The sequence below is a fragment of the Lygodium microphyllum genome, chromosome 13 (genome assembly GCF_053477565.2).
Source record: "Lygodium microphyllum isolate KBCC chromosome 13, Lygodium_microphyllum_v1.1.10, whole genome shotgun sequence".
In the NCBI taxonomy this organism is placed as follows: Eukaryota; Viridiplantae; Streptophyta; class Polypodiopsida; order Schizaeales; family Lygodiaceae; genus Lygodium; species Lygodium microphyllum.
In genome coordinates, this window is record NC_141147.1 from 154,647,485 (window position 1) to 154,669,861 (window position 22,377).

Here is a 22,377-nt window from a genome sequence, read left to right on the forward strand (position 1 = left end):
TCAACAAGTTGTAATGCCTAGCCAAGGAGTCCTTGTGCTACGTCCTAACAGGATCTTAGATGTTAGGAAGAGGCATTTGAGATCCAAAACCTTGAGAGAATACCTCGTCCGGTGGAAAGATTATTTTGAAGAGCAGGACGTCAATTAATGTTGGTGGCTAAGTGTTCCCTTCGCGCGCAATGTTAAATTCTAGCTCCGTGACGTGCAAAAGAGGCCGTGGCTTGAAGACCGCAAGCCGCACGGGAACACCCTTCTCGGGAAAAAGGCACAAGGATAATGGTTAAAATTAAGGCAATTTTCTTTATTATTTACCCCCTCCCCTCAGTCGATGCATGGCAGGGGAGAGGAGTGTGAGAGGGAGTGTGAGAAGGCCTTCAGACGTGGAGACCATGGGGAAGGGAGGAGGCATGCACATAAGCCACATGAGTGGCCATCCCTCCCCTTATTCTATATAGCCTCCCCCTTAAGCTTGGGGGAAGGAAGGAAAAGAGAGAAGACAGTCGTGACGTCCACCAGGCTATCGTGCTGCCGCTATATCTCCGCCACGGGCTGCACGCCGCCGGGCCGCTGCTGCCACACCTCCACCCATCATCATCATCGTCAGCATCATTATCATCATTATGCACATCATTATCTCCTCCACTATTACTTTCTCTCTCCACGTAAGCTTCTGTTCAGAAGCTTAGAAGCTTCTTTAGCAGCTTCCAAACAAGGCTTCCTTAAACCCTTTTCACCCATACCATCTCGATTTTCCTAAAATCGTATCTGCTAGGGCTGTGTCCCGCACAAAATAGAAATTCCCGGGCAGAGAGGGTTCGATACGCGAAGGTAACCCAAGGGAAAGTTGCTGAACAAAGTATCTACGTCGTCTATGGCTCCCAAGAAAATGGCAAGAGGCGCACACGGAGGAGCTTCTACTCTGAGTTTGCGTGTGGATAACACCCCGAACCTCAATGCCTAGGTTCTTAGAAATTGATTTCGCATGGAAAGAATGCATTTAAGCATGTCTTTAATACACCTAGACGAGTTAAATACATTTGGAAATTTTAAATGCAATTATACATTTGTTTACGAAGTTAGTGCATGTCATGACTTTGAAAAATGTTTGCACTTCCAAGTTGCAATTCGAGACGCTTATTGCATAGGTTATAAGGTGGATTTGTTAAAATGCATCTTTGATTTCCTCGCGAAAAAGAAACATCGCATAATGTATTTAGATAATAATCTCCTAGTTGTGATTCATATGAGTTAATCATTATCGTCCATTTGATGTTGTCCAAGTAGTTGCATGGCATGAAAGGGATTTATGTACCTTGCAAATCGCATGTGGTGAAAAATTGCATCCTAGGTTTGCTAAGTGCTGAAAAACAAATTAAATCAATAATGGTCCCATGTCATTCATGCATGGACTTCGTTTATCGAAGTTGGATTTGGGAATGGATGAAATTTCACATTAAAGCTAGAATTAAATGCATTAAGTGAAGAGTTATGAGTATAGTTCTTATTGAAATTCAACGTAGGTTTTTATATGAGTTAGCCATGAATTGTCTATCATTATAGATTAGGCAAGGAAAAGAAATGGTCATTTTACATTTTATAGTTGCATAGAAGGGAAAAGACTATGAATCACATATTTGCATGGAATGTTATGTCTTGCAATTATTTACATATCTTAGGAAAAGGACTTGCATCTCTTCTAAGGAAAGATCACCTCTTGTCGCAAGACAATTAGTTCGATTAGGTATTTCACTTGCAATGGTGTAACTCAAACGATGACTACCTCAATGTGCTAGGTAGAGTTTAGTACACTAAAAATTCTGCCTAGTATCGCACTTGGGATGCCAAGCCAAGACTTTCGATCCCAAGATCCTACCCACATTCACGGAATGTTAGGGTTAATGGGATGCCCATACAATAACGATCTAGGGTTTTTACCCTAGGATAAATTGGCCTAATACTAGACTTCCGATTGAGTTTAGAAACCCTAGGGCCAAACGTTGTCGGCCTAGTATGGTTAGGGTTGGGTTGGATCTAGAGGACTCCCAAACCCTACATCTTGATAAACGTATTTCTTGACCAAGGTATGATGTTTGATGGGAAAGATGGTCTCGCAAGTCAAATGCGACTCCTATGCAACAAGTTGCAACGTCGCATGGTTTTGTGTTAAATCACAAAGTAGAGTTGCCACTCCTTAGAACAAGGTTGGCAGGTTCTAGTGCAAGTCTAACTTGCAAGAGGATGAGTGGTCATCCTGCTACATCACCCTTCCTTGGGCTGATTTGCCAAGTTAGGGAAGTTATGTATTGCCTAGCAAGCAATTGACCAATCAAGCTGGGGCGATGAGGTTACCCAGGATTTACTGTCTTAGTTTAAGGAACCTAAGGTATTTGTTAATTTGGGTTAATAGGGTATAAACCCTAACCCAAGGATAAAAGAGTAAACAAACAACAAAACCCTTGGGGATCTTTCCAAGTCGCAAATTGATCCCGGATCAAATGCTGGATGCATTCGGAGAGAAGGAACTACACCTTAGCAGTTAGCCAAACAAACGACCACTGGATTGATTGTGTTTGTACAGTTAGGAGCACTTTTTGTACTTCTTTGCTCAAGGAATTAATACTGGAAAAATAATTAATGCTTCAATTGAAGGCCTGGAGGGAGAGGCAGCATCAGTTACCCCCGACAATTTACTTGACCTTAATTAAGGGGGTTGTTAGCCGCGTTGGGTACGTGGACTGAACCCACCGCGAGAGTTCTCTCCGTGGGTGCTACTTGGAGCAAGAGGACGCTTGGGTGCCAGGGGGGGCTCTGGCCGTAAATCCCTTGCCTTCCAGGTCCTGCACAAGAGGCCGACGTGACTTGATATTGGATCTCGAGGCCCGCATACTAGTCTATGGGCGGAAACTTGGAATAGCAATCCCTGAGGATTGCTGGAATAGCCTTCGGGCGGATTATGGATTGTCTTCGGGCGGACTATGGAATTGCCTTCGGGTGGATTTATGGATTAGCCTTCGGACTGGATTATATGATGTATTCCAAAGACTGATAAATAAGATCAATTGTTGAAAAGGAACTTGCTTGACATTGTTTTTCTATATGAGTGCTAACATTACGTGAAGGAACCGGTGACTAATTGGCTAATTAAGGAAGCTGTTTTTTGCGTGTCCAACTAAATGTGGTAGGTAATTAGATAACTAAAGCAACCCTGAGGAAAGTGCGATGGATGTGACCATGGGTCCGTCCTACGGAAGGGTGGTCCCGGTTGGCCGGGAACTTTTCTCAAAGGAAATTGACAGCAAGGAACGATGACCTAGAATCTAGAGTCCTGGAGTCCCAATTTTCACTATTTTAGGAGAATGGAATGGGACTATGCCTTACGGGCAGAGAGGTTGAGCTTTGCATCCCTCTCGTTTTCCATTCTCCTTGAACCAAGTGCAGCATGAATTCGCTTCGATCCTGACGTTTCTACATAAAGTAGTTCGCCTTGGGTTCGACGTTAGCTACCATTCTAGAAATTTGACCACTAGGAAAACCCTGATTCAGGTCGGTCCTAAGTGGGAATGGCCAGAATGCCTCTGCTTCGTGGCAGACTCAGGAAGACCTAGATTGCAAACCCCGTGGCATTCCGTGCAAGTGTCGGGCGGTGCTTTCTGGACTCTCTTCCCAATGGGCTGCTAAGACGTGTCCTACAAGTGAATAAGTGGACACGTTACAGCTTGGAGATGACCATGAGCATGTGATTTGCCAAAGGGGTTGTCAACTACCGTTCTTGCAGTTTCAAATGAATGTTAGCAGGTTTAATTCCTTGATATAGCAATTAAGTCGTCAAATGAGAGGTCACAATTAAGGAGGACTTGCTCAAGTTGAGGCTGATGATCTGTTATTGTCTCGCTTATGTCTTATTTTAAAGTGCTTGGGTTAGTGCTTTTTTTGTGATGATGTGTACTTCCTTTTTGTGTAACAAAATTAAGCTGAGTAAAATGTACTAGCGTTCCTTGCACGTCTCACAATGTGATGTGATGCCTCTTTCTTGAGGTTTGATCTATATAAAGAATTATTATGTCTTGCAATGTGGATACAACTTTATTGATTTTTGTAGTGTAATCCATGCGAGAGTAATATTCTCTAATTGTATGGTCTGATTGTAATGTTTGAATATTCACTCTCTCTCTCTCTCTCTCTCTCTCTCTCTCTCTCTCTCTCTCTCTCTCTCTCTCTCTCTCTCTCCAACATTTGGATGAAGCTTATGATCTATTGTTGTCTCGCTTATGTTATTTTGAAGTGCTTGGGCCGCTACTTTCTTTATGATAACGTGTGCTTCTTTTTTTTGTAACGAGACTAAATTGAGTAAAATGTATTGGATACCTATGATGTGGTGTGATGTCTTTTTCTTGACGTTTGATTTGTACAAAGAATTATCATTGTCATGTCAAACAATGTGGATATAACTTTATTCATTTTTACAGTGTAATGCATGTGAGTAATGTTCTCTAGTTGTATGGTCTAATTGTAATGTTTGAATATTCATATATATATATATATATATATATATATATATATATATATATATATATATATATATATATATATATATATATATATATATATATATATATATATATATATATATATATATATATAATGTTTGGTTCAATTTATAGGGACTTGAATTAGACTAGAGTACTAATATGCATTTTTCTCTCTTTTAAAGAGTTCGTAAACATTGATTGCATTTATAATTCTATATATGTATCCATTGTCTCTTTGTTGAGGTTTGATCTATAGAAAGACTTATTATGTCTTGCAATCTAGAGAGAAAACTTCATTGATTTTTGCAATGTAGTATATATCAAAGATTAATATTCTCAGTAAAATACTTGGATATGGACATCTCTCTCTCTCTCTCTCTCTCTCTCTCTCTCTCTCTCTCTCTCTCTCTCTCTCTCTCTCTCTCTCTCTCTCTCTCTCTCTCTCTCTCTCTCTCTCTCTGTCCCCAATATTAGTATCAATGTCTAGGAACTTGCTATGGATTGGAATAATGTGCATTCTTTCTCTTTTGATGAATTTGTAAATATTAAATATATTTTTATTTTTAAATATATTACCTCTTTCTTGAGATTTGTTCTATAGAAAGACTTATTATGTATTGCAATCTATAGAGAAGAGTTCATTGATTTAAGAATCGTAACGTTTTAGGTATATTATGGATTCATGTTGAAGAGTGATGTTTGGGTTTGAGTTATAGGCTTTGGGGGATCGCTTGCCGGTTAGATATAGTTTTTTTTCATCTATCTTTGGATTAGATATCTAATTGTATAGAACATATAAAAATATATGATGATTATGATTTTGACTGCTATTATTCCTTGTGTGTAGAAGGATTGTGCTGATTTAAATAGCTATATTATTTTGGATGATGTGATTCTAGATTGATTCTACTTTTAAGTCTTTTTGAAAATACTAATCCCAATCAAGTCTCTCCTTGAAAGAATGCATGGTCTCTCTTGATAGGCTTTGTGAGAATCCAATCAATATGGGATTTTTGCATCGGACAACTAGCAGGGATTATGTGTTACGTATTCATAGACATAGACTCAACTCTACGCAACATAGACGATGACAAGTTGCTAGGCTTAGGGCTCAAATGGCAAAAATATGACTGAAAGGGGCACAAAGAGATGTATTCTACTATAGTTGAGTGTCAAAACATTTTGCAAGGAGGGGCTCTAAATCATGGTAGCTTGATTCATGAGGGACTTCATACACTACAAGGATTTGAGCTTATAGCGACATCGATTAGCGACGGTAGGTAGCGAGGTCGCTATTTGCGACGCAAATACCGATGCAAATAGCGACGGTCCACATGGAAAAAAACGGGCCGAAACCGAGCGCGGCTTTATTTCGCGTTTTCGCGTTTTATGTTTTGAGAGCGAGAGCGAGGGAGAGAGCGACCATCATGAGAGAAGGAGAGGAAGAAGACTTGCCGCCACCGCCGCCGCCGCCGCCGTTGTTCGCGAAGGAGAGGAGGAGCCTTCATCGCAAAGAGGAGTCGCCCACACTTGCCATATCTCATCGGTGAGTCTCCCTCACTCATTCTTTTGCTTGTTTAAGGTTTAAATCACTTTCTCTTTTGCTTGTTTAGGAGAGGAAATGAGAGAGAAAGAGAAAGAGAGGGAGAGAGAGAGGAAGGGGGAGGAAATGAGAGAGGGAGAGAAAGAGAAAGAGAGGGAGAGGGAGAGGGAGAGGGAGAGGGAGGGAGAGTGCATTCTCTCTCTCCCTCTCCCTTTTGCTTGTTTAAGGTTTAAATCACTTTCTCTTTTGCTTGTTTAGAAGAGGAAATAAGAGAGAAAGAGAGGGAGAGGGAGGGAGAGTGCATTCTCTCTCTCCCTCTCCCTTTTGCTTGTTTAATGTTTAAATCACTTTCTCTTTTGCTTGTTTAGGAGAGGAAATGAGAGAGAAAGAGAGAAAGAGAGGGAGAGGGAGAGAGAGGGAGAGAAAGAGAAAGAGAGGGAGGGGGAGGGGGAGGAAATGAGAGAGGGAGAGAAAGAGAAAGAGAGGGAGAGGGAGGGAGAGTGCATTCTCTCTCTCCCTCTCCCTTCTGCTTTTGGAGAGTGTTAGGATATATTGTGAGAGGGAGAGGAAATGCGAGAGAAAGAGAGGGAAAGGGAGAGGGAGGGAGAGAAAGAGAGAGAGAGAGAGAGGGAGAAAGAGAAAGAGAAAGAGAGGGAGAGGGAGAGGGAGGGGGAGGAAATGAGAGAGGGAGAGAAAGAGAAAGAGAGGGAGAGGGAGAGGGAGGGAGAGTGCATTTTCTCTCTCCCTCTCCCTTTTGCTTTTGGAGAGTGTTAGGATATATTGTGAAAGGGAGAGGAAATGAGAGAGAAAGAGAGGGAGAGGGAGAGAGAGAGATAAAGAGAAAGAGATGTATACTCAAATGGATAGCTTTATGGAGATGTATGTCTACTCAAATGGATAGCTTTTGTCTACTCAAAATGTAGTCCACCTGTGTGTGTATATATTGGAACGATAACATATCCATGATTATGGTAATGGTATGCACTTTGCTTTTTTTATGGGTACCATTACATCGACTCCTTAAGAGGGCTAAAAATTAGTCATACACTTTATAAAGTCTAATTAAGAGATTTAAGATGCACGATAATAGACTTATCGATAATGCTATGCAATGTGCTTTGCCATGGGCCACGTACATTGGTGACTCTTTAAGATGGCTTAAAATTGGTCATATCCTTCATAATGTCCAAGTAGGGGATCTAATTGTGATATGCATAATTCATTATTTTTGTATTAACTTTATAAGCATAACAAATTAGTAATCATGCCAACTAGTCAACGGAAGGACTAAAAGAAAATGATACCTTAGCTAATGGTCATTATGGTACTTCATCAAAATGAACCCAAAAGTATTGCTATAGAAGAAGAATCCCTTAAATTGAGCATAGGATATTTTCTTCAAATGTTATGACTATGAGTAGAATTGATTGAAACAAATTTTATTACTATAGTTGATAAATTTCATAGATGGCATTAATTTTTATACATGAACCTAGGACAAAAAAACCACATTACTAAGATGCTTTTTGTTGAGACTGATTTATTATTAGACTAAGAGATCCTCAATGATACTCATAAATGGATTACTTATGCTCAAAGCCCTCTAGTGCAGTTATATAAGTAATCCTAGTAGAGCCCCTCTAAGATACTCAAAGTACATGACCTAGAGACCGTAGCTAGGTATATAAGGTATAATGGTTGCACAAGAAGACACCTCAATAATTGACTGATCACCACTAAATCCCAAAGAAGAATCGTGTTCCATCCCCTTCAACTCTATATTCACCTCATGAAGAACTTCATTAATCATAGCATCCTTATCACCAATCTTTTTGTTGCAATGATGAAGTAACATATTCATCACTTTTCCTTTTAGCATCTAAGGCATTATCCAATCTTTTAGTCAAGTCCAAACATTTAGTCTTCGACTCATGAACCTTATGAATCAATGCTTCTTTTTTAAACAATAATGAATAATTATCTACCGGGACAAACAAATCCTTGAGCATGGTATATGGCCGAGATATAACATCAATAAATCTCTCAACTACTATGTCCAATGCATTCTTTACATCAATCAATAAAGCATTTCTTATATCTTAAAGTTTAGATTTCAACACCATGGATGCATCAATATCAACCTCAATGTTTTACAAAATTTACTTCTCAATCTCTTGCAGAGGCTAAAACCTCTCAAGCAAGAGCTTATGGTCAACTTGCAACTTGACATACATCTCCATAAAGCTATCCATTTGAGCCTCGTTTGTTGTAATATAGATAAGATGGAAAACGAATAAGGTCTTATTGTTCAAGATCGCGAGGCGTATCTTAATCAGCGTGTCCCATGTCCTTGCTCTCAATGCAAGTTGGCAATTAGACGAAAACGCCAATTTTCTATAGAACACGTACGACAATTTGGCGAGTTTTAATCTAAGATCATTGATCAAGCGATTGCGGATTTTCAACAAATGGTAATTTGAAGTTAATATCAATCATGCATTGTACTCGCAAGCTAATTGAAAACCATATACAATAAGATTGGGTCTTGTTGGAAAATTTTCTATCCAGGGAGGTGATGTCTCATCCCAAGGGGGAGTGCACCATTTGCGGCCAATTAGAAGAGTTCGTGGGCGTACGATGGATGGAGTGCAGGAGCCAATCCACCACTCGCAAGGCCAATCTATACCGTCAATGCCATAGGAGACAAACAACCTTCCAAACCTACCTACAATCTTGGAGCCTGAGATGGAGGCAATGATCGATGCATTGATTCCCATGGATGTCGAGACATCTGATCCGCTTAGAGAGGAAGCATCCATACCATTATATGATGGGTGCTGAGTATCTCGGTTGAAGGCACTGCTTGCACTCTTAAGTATGCAAGCAAAATACGGGTGGAGCGATACGAGTGTGACTGAGTTATTCATGTACCTTGCACTTAGGCTTCATTGATTTTTTTTGACACTATTATTACAAATATTTATGCTTTTTCAAGGTGTTTTATGATTTTTTTCAGGTTATTGAAATATCATATATTACCACCTACAAATACCATGCCTGAGTCTCGTGATGATGTACGACATGTTTTACGGAAGCTTGGCATGGACTACAATAATATCCATGCATGTATCAACGATTGCATACTGTTTCGAGAAGAATACGAGACTATGGAGACATGTCCAAAGTGTGGTGCTCACAGGTATCGACAGGACTTGCAAGGGCAAACCATCCCTCAAAAAGTTCTAAGACACTTTCCGCTCATCCCCCGCATAAACCACATGTTTCGTACATTCGGCATGGCGAGCTTGACAACATGGCATGTGCAGAATAGGTCCACGGATCGAGTTCAACGAATATCAGCAGATTCGCGCGCATGGAGTCACATTGACTCTACCTTCCCAGGCTTTGCGCGAGAGCCAAGGAATGCAAGGCAATCAAGAGTGGGGCTGCAAAGCCCGAGTGGTTAGATGCAGACGACTGGCGCCGATTGAGGGAGGAGGCTACAGATTCTCCAGGACGTTCGAGTCAGCAGCGCGAGGCGGCGAGGGCACGACTCGAGGCCGGAGTGGTCCATCATCTTGGGAGTGGCGGCCACAGGACATATTTGGAGGACTTTGTAAGTTTTTCTTTTGTTTTACTTGTTTGTTTTTTTGAAATATTCTTTGTACTGACAATCATGTTTCTAACAGTTAGCATTTTGTTTTTTTTGCAGCACTTCATTACAAATCGCGATCCGATAAGCCTTGAGACTCGATATGTAGAGAGGCACAGTCTCAATGCATTGATTGACCGATTGTGTAGATGCGGCGGCCCTGTAAGTCACTCATCTTTCTTGTCCGTAGTTACCATGAGATATTTGAATGCATTATTGTATGGTGGATTGATGTGTTGGTTCTTTTTCTGTAGAGTCCGTTCGATGCTCCTTTGCGGCGGGACGAGCTTTCGGGGGACGAGGATTTGTAGCTCGCCCTTGGATCCTTGGAGCTCACACATCTTTGTTTTTTAGTCGCCTGATCTATGTAGACATTTTCTATGTATTACTGATATCCTGTCATGATTGTACCAATCGCTTTTTATGCGATCATGTATTAGTTTTATGATTTCAGTATACATTCTTTTTGTTTGCAAGCGCTTTGTATACAGTAGTACATAAACTATTTTGTATGGCTCTCATACAGCACACAGTGCTATATGCCACAATTTTTTTTTAAATCCATGTTACCGTCACTATTACCATCGCAAATTTACTGCTCGTGTCGCTATGTGCGTCGCAAATTTACTGGTTGCGTCGCTATCAGCGTCGCATTTTGGTTGCGTCGCTATACGCCAATAGCGACGCTGATAGCGACGTTTCTATGGCGTCGTTAATAATGACGCTTTTTGCGACAACGGGGGTAAATTTTGTTGTTTGTATTTTCGTCGCTTTAAACATCGGTATAAGGTCTATATCTTGTAGTGATAGTTTGATTGAGAAGCAATTTGCTAATGATTATAATTGTGATGTTGAAAATCACCAAAATGTAGGAAATCTTGTGATTAATGAGTCACGTGTGAATAATGCTCCAACATTTAGTCCTTGAAATACAAGTATTTGCTCCATTTTACATGCTTTGCCTGCAATGGATATTTATCCTGCAACTCTAATATTGCTATTTCAAGACCCAATTGTGCATTCCATAGGGAGTCTTTCTGAGATGTGTCAGCGATGTTTGGCTAAATTGTGGAGATGTGAGACTCAAGTGCAGGGATCAGTTTTGTTTGGTAAACATTGTTGTTGAAATGGAAAAGTAATGTTGCCACCATTGCAACATCCACCACAGTTATTGCATGATTTTTTGCATGGTATGCATCCTCAAAGTAGAGTATTTAAATATAATATACGAGCATATAATAGTGCTCTTGCATTTGTGTCACTTGGTGCCAATGTTAATGAGCTTTTATATGTTGTGGGAATTTCTTATACCTTTAGAGTGCATGGCTCAGTTTATCATCGTATAGGCCCTTTGATTCCTAATGTGCAACTATAGGAAATGCCAAGATTTGCACAACTTTATGTTTATGATACTGAGCATGAGTTATCTAATCGGTTGGATGTTATGCCTAATTTATTGCCAGATTTGCTTAGGGAGCTTCAATCTATGATGCATCAACACAATGCATATGCACAAGCTTTTAGATCTGTGGGTATACAATTGCAAAACAATCCCTTACATGATTTGAGAATGACTATTTTTGGGGTTTAACAGATTAATAGACAATAATCAGCTCCAGTGGCAACTGAGGTTGCGGCTATCATACCAGGACAAGGCGATGAGAATACTCTTAATCGTCGAGACATACATGTTTATAGTCGAGATGGACGATGCATTGCTATTTCAAACTTGCATAGGGCATATATGCTAATGCTATACGTTCTTCTTTTTCCTATGGGTGATAATGGTTTGCATGTAATGGTGTCAATGTTCCAATTAATATACATGGATTGTCTAACAAGGATTGTGTTACTCAGATATAATTTTATGCATTTCGACTACAAGTGCGTGAGAACACTAAGGTGTGCATGTTACGGGGTGGTTGATTGTTGCAACAATTTATTGTTGATGCTTATTGTAGTATAAAGCAATGTAGGTTGGCTTGGTGTCATCAGAATCAATCAGTTCTACGTTCGGAAGTTTATAAGGACTTAACAGATATGATGGGAGTGATTGATGATGGGCCAATGGGAATTATTGATGCCTCTATTGGTAAAAGGGTGGTTTTGCCATCTTCTTTTACTGGTGGGCCAAGGCACATGTATTAGTTGTATCAGGATGCCATGGCTATAGTGTGGAGTAAGGGAAAAGCTGATCTCTTTATAACGATGACATGTAATCCAAAGTGGTTAGAGATAACTAATGCTTTGTTGCCTGGACAGACTGCTATGATCGTCCTGATTTGACTGCTAGAGTATTTCATAAAAAACATGCTGATATGATGTATACATAGTTGAAAAGGAATCTATTTGGGAATGTTGTAGGCTATGTTAGTGTGATTGAGTTTCAAAAGTGGGGGCTACCGCATTCTCATACTTTGCTAATTTTGGAGCACCCTTTCTAAACCCTCTGAAGCATGCCATTATGATAGATTTGTTTGTGTTGAGTTTCCTAATAAAGCAAAGTTTTCAGCTTTGTTTGAAACTATCTCAAAATGCAATGTGCATGGTCCTTGAGATACAATGAATCCCAAGAGCCTTTGCATGCCCAATGGTTGATGCACTAAAAATTTTCCTCGGAGGTTTGTGACTCTAACAATTGTTGATAGCTCTGGCTATCCTGTTTATAGAAGATGAGATGATGGAAAGATGGTCCCAATAAAGGGTAATACTATTGATAATCGATGGATTGTTCCATACAGTCCTTACTTGAGTAAAAATTACAATGCACATATAAATGTTGAGGTATGCTCAACGGTGGCAGTTGTTAAGTATTTGTATAAGTATATATACAAGGGACATGATTGTGCAACCATTAAATTTTTTGTTGGAAACTCGAGGTTAAATGGTACAACCTTTCATGAAGTGGATGAGATCAAGAGTTATTTAGATGCATGGTATGTTTCTACTTCAGAAGCGTGTTGGTGAATATGACTATGCATTGCACAATGAGAAGCCTGATATACATCAATTGCAGGTGCACCTGCCTGATGAGAATTGTGTGGTGTTTCAAGATATAGACAATATATCAGATGTTATGCAGAATGAAGATATCAGGAAAACTACTCGTACGGATTGGTTTGTGTGCAATCGTATTCATCCAGAGGCTCAAGCTATTCGCTGTCAAGACTTCCCAGTGTATTGGGTGTGGAATGGACAATGAAAGGTATGGACAAAGAGAAAGCGTGGAAATACGTGTGGTCGAATATACTTTGTGCTGCCCACATCTAGTGAGTGTTATTACTTGTGAATGCTCTTGACAGTGTCTCAAGGATGTATGTCTTTTGATGATTTGGGTATTGTTGGCAACATGGTATACAACACCTTTAAGGAAGCCTGCATTGCAAAGGGCATGTTAGAGGATGATGATGAATGTGCTGTGTGCTTGGAAGAAGTTGCATATGTACAAATTGGTGCCCAATTGCGTGCTTTGTTTGTTGCAATATTTGTCTTTTGTGAGCCTACGCAGCCTGGTCAGCTTTGGGATAGGTTCATGTCACCAATGGTAGGGGATATTTTGTATAACTTACAGCTAGAGCATGTGCATATATCTTTTGCAGTTCTACAACAAGAGGTATCAAACGGGGCTTTATTACATCTTCAAAATCTTTTACAATAGCATGGGTGAAGATTATATGACTTTGATGGATTGCAAGAACCTCGTCGAACAGATTCTTAGTTGTGTATTAACTCTCTTTTAGAAGATGAATATGCATACGATATACTAGAGCAGCGTAGAGTTTGTGTTTCTATGGAGGCAATGTTGAATGACGGACAGAGAGCTGCATACAATGCAATTATAGGTGCTATTGGTGGAAACTCTAGGGATGTTTTTTTTTTTTGGATGGCCTTGGTGGGTCTGGAAAGACATTTCTTTACAAGTGTTTGCTTGCTAGGTTGCGCACTAATCAGCATATAGCATTAGCAACAACATCATCTAGCATTGCTGCTTTGCTTCTATAGAGCGGTCGTACTACTAACTCAAGGTTTAAAATACCATTGGATCTATGTAATCGATCCATCTATAATATTCCTGCTCAGAGCAATCTTGCTCAATTGTTCGGACAGTCAAGCCTTACTTTGTGGGATGAGGCTCCCATGATGCACAGGTTTGCATTTGAAGCTGTTGAAAAAACTTTAAGAGATGTTATGAGTTGTGATAAACCATTTGGTGGAAAGGGCACTTTGCTTCAAGGTGATTTTAGGCAGATCTTGCCTGTTGTGATGAAGGGCTTCCGTAAAGATATTGTTAATGCGTTACTATGTTACTCTCATTTATGATAGTATGTTAAGGTGCTAAGGTTGTCTGGGAATATGAGGATGTCAACTATTGGTGGTATAATAGATAATTGATTTATTAGTTGGATTCAAGGGATGGGGGATGGAGTGGGTATCATGGAGACTTGTGATAAGCTACATATTCCATCGAGCCTGGTGTTGAAAGGATACTCTATTGAAACCTTGTTTAATAGTGTGTACGGTGAAGTGTCAATTGTGAGAGAGTTTGGAGCATATTATACTTGCAGCGCGGAGTACAGAGGCGGCTTCTTTGAATCATTGTGCATTGCAATCGAGGCCAGGAGAAGTTATACAGTACTATAGTGCCGATTCAATTGCAGAGACGGGTGATAGCTTATTTTTATACTTTGGAGAGTATTTAAATACACTAGATCTTGGAGGTGGATTTCCTCCCCATCTATTGTTACTAAAGATGAATGCACCTATTATTCTACTTAGAAACTTAAATCTAGCAAAGGTTTGTATAATGGTACATGGTTGATATGTAAGGTATTCAATACAAAGGTGATAGATGTTGAGATAATAACAGGGACAAATGTAGCGGAATGGGTTTTTATTCCTAGAATCACTTTTATTCCTAGCACCTTATAATTTTCGTTTACTATGAGGCGAAGGCAATTTCAAGTTCAATTGGCGTTTTCGATGACGATCAATAAGTCACAAGGCCAGATGCTATCTGTTGTTGGTCTTTACTTAAAGACACCAGTATTTACACATGGACAGTTGTATGTTGCGTTTTCAAGGGTGAAATCCTCATGCGGTGTGAGGGTCTTACTGGATGAGAATGGAAGTGTTGTGAACGTCATGACAAACATTGTGTATAAGGATGTACTTCAGAAGATGCAATAAGGTGCATTGCTTTTTTGCAGAGATGCATAGAGAGATGTATTTTTTGGAGGGTGGAATGATATGCTTGCATTTTTGTAGAGATGTATCTACTGAATTTTGACGGCATTGCAGTCCTTGCTTGGCATATATGTGAAATGGCCTTTGTGCTATATTTAGTTGGCATATACTTGTTGGTAGTTGAGTATATATTTTCTACATTGTATATAATTGTTTGCTTGACTATTGCAGATGCCTACTCCAAGCTGGGGCTATTATCCAGCTTCTGAGTATCAGAAGGAACTGCAGTGTATATTGCGCACAATGACAACGCATGATATTATAAGAAGAATGCTTGCAAGGGTCATTGAGTGTTTATATGATGATGTCAATATAGAGATTTTACTTCCAGTTTTTATTGAGATAGTGTATTGTGGATATACTTAGTGTTTTTGAGTGCATATGGGTGAAGCTAAGCAAGAAAAGAGGTTTCAATGATCTCTCACTGATAGAATATTGAGGGGGTGGCCGACGTATGAATTTAAGGACCTCAATTGTTTTGTGATGCTACATCAAGCTGTGACAATGCCTATTGAGTGGTTTGCAAATATCAGGCCAGGTATTGTTATTCTAATGTTAAGTAATCTTTTAGATGTGTTCACGTTTACGTCGTGGGCTTTTAAAAATTTAGGTGCAAGAAAGAGAGGAAAGACTATCATGTCCCCTATACCATCACTGAGACGAAGAGTGGCAATGGAACTTTTTTTTTGAGAATGGAAATTTTCCCAGTGATAGACATGCATGTCTATCCTCCCCGATCGCCACATGGCATTGCACCTGCCCACCTGTGCACAAATATGTGTGCCCATGCGCAAACTCGTCCGTGAATGAGCCTGGTTGCCCAAGCAAGCGATCCTGCCTGTCCACGCGCAAACTCGTCCACAAATGTGCCTGGTTGCCTGAGCCATCCTGCCCGCCCAATCCCGGCACGAAGCACCTCGTCAATTTCTTAAACCAAAGTCCCAAATTTCTTAAACCCAAGTCCCAAATTTACATAAAGCGAAACTTGAAAGTCATCAATTTCTCACAAAGCGAAGCTCATCAATTTCTTAAGAAGCCCCGTAGTCATGAATTTACATCTCCATTCTTAAGCCAAAGACAGCGATCTCAGCGAAGTTATACTCCTGCGCCGAGACAGTGGGACTGGATCGGAGGAGGGAGAGATGGAGTGGATAACGATCCACCATCTGGAAGTAGGCCGCAGTAATGGTCGCGGCGGGGCGATCCAGCCCCATCATGCTGCCTTCCATCCCACTCAGGCTCTCTTGGCCGTTGCCGTCGGCCACCATATACACGGTACGCTTCCATTTTCTTACATCCTGCTGCAATGCATTGAAACCGATTGCTTGAGCTTTGATTTGGAAAACTCAGAAGTGCATTGGGATAGTCATGAAAGCCTTACATGGTCTTCTTTTATAGATCCGAGTCTTACTTATTGCTAATTCATTTATGCGCACATCTCTTTGAAGGAAAACCGTTAAACCCGAGCTTGGAGCTTTCCTCAAATTTTGGTAGAAAGAAACATACACACAACTGTTCAGTGCTTAGACATGCATTTCTAATTTTCTTGGACTATTTTACTCTACAAGATCCGAAAGGTGCACCAACCAAACATTGTGTGATAGTCAATCTATATAGGCACGAGCCAATCTTTGGTACATGCCAAGACCCTTGCATGCTTTGTAAGTGTTTACCATATCGATCAAAGACCTACAAATGTATTTGAACAAGTATTGAAAATTGGAGAAGAAGCAAAACAAACAACTTTTGTGGAAACTCGCCGGTACCAAGATAATCCCAAAGCAAGTGCTGCACTTTTCTAAAGAAGAAGCACACTTGGGCCAATTTGAAATACCTATTCTAACTATTTTTGATGGTTACTCCTATATGTAGTCCATGTTTAACGGCATCCCGCTTAAATAATATCTACTTGAAATGGAAATGTATTTATCAGGCAAGGAGCACACGTGGGCCTTGTATAGCAGCTACCTTTTCTATTTGCCGATGTTTCTTTTGGCTGTAGCACACATGTAATGACATTCCCATTCAAATAATCTTTTCTAAAATTGGCAATCTATTTGTGATGGCCCAACCCAAAGTGACTCATTGATCCAAATCTTATTGATTGTCACATCTTCCTTAGAGCAACTAGTTGCTGCGCCAAACCATACTCAAACAAAAGATTGAAATCTAGATTTAGAACATGAAAAGCCTCTAACCAATATAACTTCTTACAACTTTTGACTTTGACGCCCACTGACTTCTGAAGGTCCTTGGTCCAACATTGTGAATTAATTAACTTGCACATCACATTTGCATGTTTGATTAATAACTTAATCAAATGCGAAGCAATGCATTAGAATTGCATGTCCCTGTCATAAACCTCCCCCTTGAAATCCCCGCAATCGCTCTTGATTACATTGCATTGTGCTGAAAACAAGATACTGCATCAGAATTTTCATAAGGCATCATAGTAAAAACAACATTGGCCGTTGCTACTTAACCATGCTACCAACAAACTCTTGCTCAAAAATTTCAGTTAGCATAATCAATTTATAAAATTGAAAAAGAATTGAAGGGTGTTTCCAAAAATCTATAGGATGCATCTCTTAGTAGCGTTTCTTAATTGTTTTGGTGAGCAACTATAGGTAAAGATAAATTAGATGTAAACCATAGCTGAATTATCAATGGCATTCACAAAACACTTTGCTGTTTATGAAACCAGCTGAATACCACTAAAAGCCAATGATCATGCTTTACAAACCAACACATGGTAATGAATATTTGATGATCATAAATTGATGCAAATGGATAATTTTAAGGTTGTGCTAATAACTATATCCAAATGCGAATCAATTGCAATGACTAGTATACTAAATAGTGACCCCATGATGGATATACTATTAGCACAAGTACCTTGGATGTTGTGAGAGTACGCAACGGAAGAGAAACATAAACACAAAGAGAAGCAGAAAGAGAGAGAGAGAGAGAGGAAGAAGAAAATGAAGGAAGAATATTGCACATATTGAAGAAGAATGCTGATACAATGATGATGGATTGATTAGTCCTTGCACAGAGCCCAAAGCATCAATGAGGGCACCAGATCAGGTGGATGACGATGGCAGCACCAAGCACAAAAGTGTTGGAGTGCGCACTTGCAAAGGGAAAGACTTAAGAGTGAAGAGTGTGTGTGTGTGTGTTTGGCAAGTGGGGGGTTGGCTCTACAAATAGCCATAAATGCCTAAATCTGGCCGACTTGCATTAGTGGAGGCCAAAAAATGTTGACCAATCAGCAATAAATGCTGGTCACATAGAAGGAAATGTTAGAAAAAATAGGGGACACCTTGAAAAAATCCTAGATGACAAAGACAATGTTTGGTGGGTGTAGCTAGACTGTGGAAAGCAATAGTTGGTCTAAGAATGCACAAAGTGTTGTTTTAAGAAATGCACTTAGCCACTTAAACAGTCCCAAAGTATGCTTATTCTAGGCTTATTTTAGCCAAAACCCTAAAATGGGAAGCGGATTGAGAGAGTTAAGTGGGAGAGAATCTAGAACCCTAATTTTCTATAAATAGGTAGCCAGCCCTCCACTCTTCTCTAATCTCATTTTTTCAGATTTTAGGTGTTTCAACTTTCTACCCACATCTTGTTCGCGGAGGACATCTTAGCCGAAGTTGTCCATTGCTGTCTCCTTTTGTTGGCACCTGATTTTTAGCCCTTTTCACGTAGTTTGGAGTTGATTCCAATTGAAGAGTTAATTCCAATCAGGTGACTGCTGTTCCTGTGCTGACTTACTGCCATATAGCTTGCCGCGTTATCAGAGTCATGTTGCTTGGGTTTTTAGTCTTTCTCTCTCCTACAGGTTATCCTGCATATGTTTTTTACTATTTCTCTTCTGCAGGCTGTCCTGCCTGCGTTTTTAGTCTTTCTCTGACATGTTGCTTGCATTTTTAGTATTTCTCTCTCCTCATTGCTGTCTGTATCAGATCCAGCTTCTTACTGGTGCGTTTGCTAGTGTTTGACATTCGGAGGTTGCCTTGCTGCGATTTGGGATCCGTTCGGAGTACGACATACTCTTCAGCTCATTACCCCTACCTTGATCCTTGAGATACAGGAGTTTGAGGTTCAGTATTCATTCATTGCATAGCGTGTTTGTTGCATGAGTATCGTATTATTCAGTAGTTATATCACTTCATTTATTTACTGTGTTCATTGTCTTTGAGTTATCCTAACCCTAACTGTGTTCTTTTATCAGTTTATGCTTTGTTGTACGGCTTTCGTTTATGTTTTTGTGTTAGGGCATTTCTTTACATGGTATCAGAGTCTGGTTTCTTTGAGAAACCTAGGCCTTTGATCTGAAAGCTCTACGTAGAATAAGAAGCAAAAACTACAATAGGTTCAAATGACTTTGAACGCAACAACACTGATTCAGTCTCCAAAACCAACTATGCTGAGAATTGAGCGAGAGTGGGCCGATTAGCTTGCTTCACAAAGTTCCGACATGGTGGAAGACACTTCTGATTACATGGAAGAAAAGCTAGGCAAGTTGACCTCGAAAGAATACAAATTGATCATAGCTTATAGATGAAAGAAGATTGAGAAGCTTGATTGAAGGATTGCCCTTCAAGAAAAGCTTCTAAATGAAGGTATGAATGAATTTCTCTTCAGATGTTGTGCGTAAATCTAATGATGTTGCAGGGCTATCGAGATCTCCATCAGGGATGGGCCCCCCTCTTGGAGAACAAGACTCGGAGTATATTCCTTTCTTTCATCCTCTTCCTTCCACTCCGGTGCAAGGTACTTTAGATTCGTCTTTTGTTCCTTCTTCTTTTACCTCTTCTGCTTTGCAATATTATGATAGAGATCACGTGGAGTAAAGAGTCTAGTCTGTTGACTAAAGAAAAGGTCCTCTTGAGGATCAATTCTTGTATGTTAACACACATCGTGGGGATTATAAGTAAAAGTCAGATACCTCTTTTTCTATCATTTCTTTTTTTCTGTCTACTTCACAAAACTAGAATGAATTTGGTGTTTCTTTTTCTTCATTGTATGGTGTATCATCATCTTTACATTTTCATTTTCAATCATTAAATGATAATAATGAACAAAATGCATCTGCACCTGACACACCACATCCCATCCATCCCACCACATTATTCCGTTGCTTCTCCACTTCCATTGACACCATTTACATTTCCATTTCAGACACCTCATGTCGCACCGCACATCACACCGGGGAGTTATGAAAACATAGGCACATCCTTTAGGACCTCATCCTTTCCTCAATCAGGTGGTGTTCCATCTACTTCACATACATTTTCGCGATCATTGCAGCCTGGGTATCCTCCCCAATCTCTCCCGAGTGTGGATCAGTTAACTTCACAGTTTGCCTCCATGGTTTTACCTAGTGGATCTTTTGGTCATACTGTTGTGCCCTAGCCTCACTTTGGATAGGGCTTCTGTGTCCTAGTGCCTCCACCTACACCGGCACCTTATGGAAACATTCATGTTCCAGTGCCTCTGCCTCCATCGGCGCTCATTGGACATTCACAGTCTACTTGTGCCTACCCATCTTTTCCCCCTCTTCCTCCTTCTTATCAAACACATCCACCTCCACTATCTTACCCTCCACAATCTTATCCCCCACATCCATCTTACCCTATCTACTCAACATCTCATGGTTTTAGCTCAAGCATACATTTAATGACAAGACTCCTTTTAACGGGTCAAACTTTACTACTTGGTCGAACTTGATGAGACATGTCCTTGATCCCTAGAACCTATGGGATCTTGTGCAGGGGTTGGAACCCCAACCCGATCCCACGTTTGCTCCATATGAGGTTGTCCGCTCATGGAAGGCTAGGAATGCCTCTGCTATTGTCGAGCTGATGCATGGCTTATTGCTTGAGTTTCATTCTCAGCTTCAACATTTTGACTTAGCGTCAGAGCGATGGGCACACTTGACTGACCGCTATGCGGCTTGAGATAGGACCCGTCGTATTATTCTTGACCATGAGCTTCAGCTTTTCAAAATCACTGACCGGGATGACTTGAAAGATAAGTTGATTGAGTATTGGCGTCTCCTCGCTAAATTCTCCACTACGGAGACTCCTAAGTTGTCTGACGATCATGTCACATTGTTCCTAAATAAACTCCCCAAGAAATACTTCAATTTTATGGAAGGCATAGTTTCAAAACCTACCATGCCTACATTCTATGAATTTGAGTGTCAGTTGTTGCGTTACGCACGGTTGTTCGATTTGTTTCATATGAATTTCTCTTTAGAGGGGGCTCTTATTGCTCATTCTCAGAAAGGGTAACAAGGGAAGGGAAAACAAAACCAAACCTCCACTGAAAATCAAAATCAAAAGTAAAATCCATCCGAGAAATCACAAGGAACATTCCAATCTCTCAAACTTGGGTGGTAGAATGTACCTAAAAAGAATAGGTATTGTCAACATTGTCAAAAGGCTGGCCATTTTGACTACGAGTATCGATTAAAGGCAAGAGGCACAACACCAAAACCTAAGTCTCAGACCCTCGCCCCTCAGTCGGGCAACCCCTAGCAGGGGAGGTAGGGTGATGACAAGGGGCAGTTTAAAGGTCAGACTCATACTGCTACCGCAGAAGCATCTTAGTCGACAATGTTCTCAACGCTAGAGGGCTTGTCTGACTGGTTTGCAAAGGCCCACATCATCTCCATAGAGACATCAGATGCGAGTCTTGTCCATATCTGTGAGTTGCCTCTCGATGAGGTTACTGTACAAACCCACTCGTCACAGTCGAGCACTTCAGCTCCTGTTTTGATTGTGGACAGTGGAGCTACACATCATATGACTCCTATAGCGGACATTTTCTGTTTCCAAGCTCCTGTAGCTGGATGGGTCCACGTAGGAAACAACTTCTCGGTCAAGATTCAGGCTCAAGATTGCGTCAGTTTTGCCATTGACAAGGGTTCGGATCTGACTACGTTGGACAATGTATATCATGTTCCATAGCTTGGGGTAAACTTATTATTTGTTTTCCAGCTTTGCCAGTTGGAGCGAGATGTTTTCTTTGCAGCGACTACAGCCGAGATGCTTGACTCTCAGACTAGTTTAGTGATTGCTCGCGGTGAGGCACAACATAATGGCCTATACCACATGACACTTTTTGACTGAGCCGATAGCCGAGGACTCCGTGTTCCATAGCTTCCAGGCCTTAGCCACATCTCGTGAGCCTACAAACAATGAGCGTCTTTGGCATTTTCACTTAAAGCATCTTGGTTTTGACTCACTTTATGAGTTGTCACGTCGTGAGCTGGCTGAGGGTCTTCCATGCTTGAAGCTAGCTCGAGATGTCTGTAAAGCTTGTCAGCTCGGGAAGTAGCACTATACTCCATTTCCTCAGCAGACCTCACATAGAGTTGAGGCGCCTCTTAGATTTATTCA

At 40.5% G+C, this 22,377-nt stretch overlaps 1 protein-coding gene across 1 annotated transcript in view; it reads left to right on the top strand.

Annotated features, from left to right (window-relative positions):
- The first annotated feature begins 15,966 nt into the window (after positions 1 to 15,966).
- LOC148027384 (Transducin/WD40 repeat-like superfamily protein) overlaps positions 15,967 to 22,377 on the top strand; it is a 186,652-nt gene continuing 180,241 nt past the window's right edge. Inside the window, exon 1 of the mRNA XM_087691965.1 lies at positions 15,967 to 16,243. Within this exon, the coding sequence (XP_087548091.1) occupies positions 16,111 to 16,243 (133 nt within the window). The 5' untranslated portion in view covers positions 15,967 to 16,110. The remainder of the gene's footprint in view (positions 16,244 to 22,377) is intronic.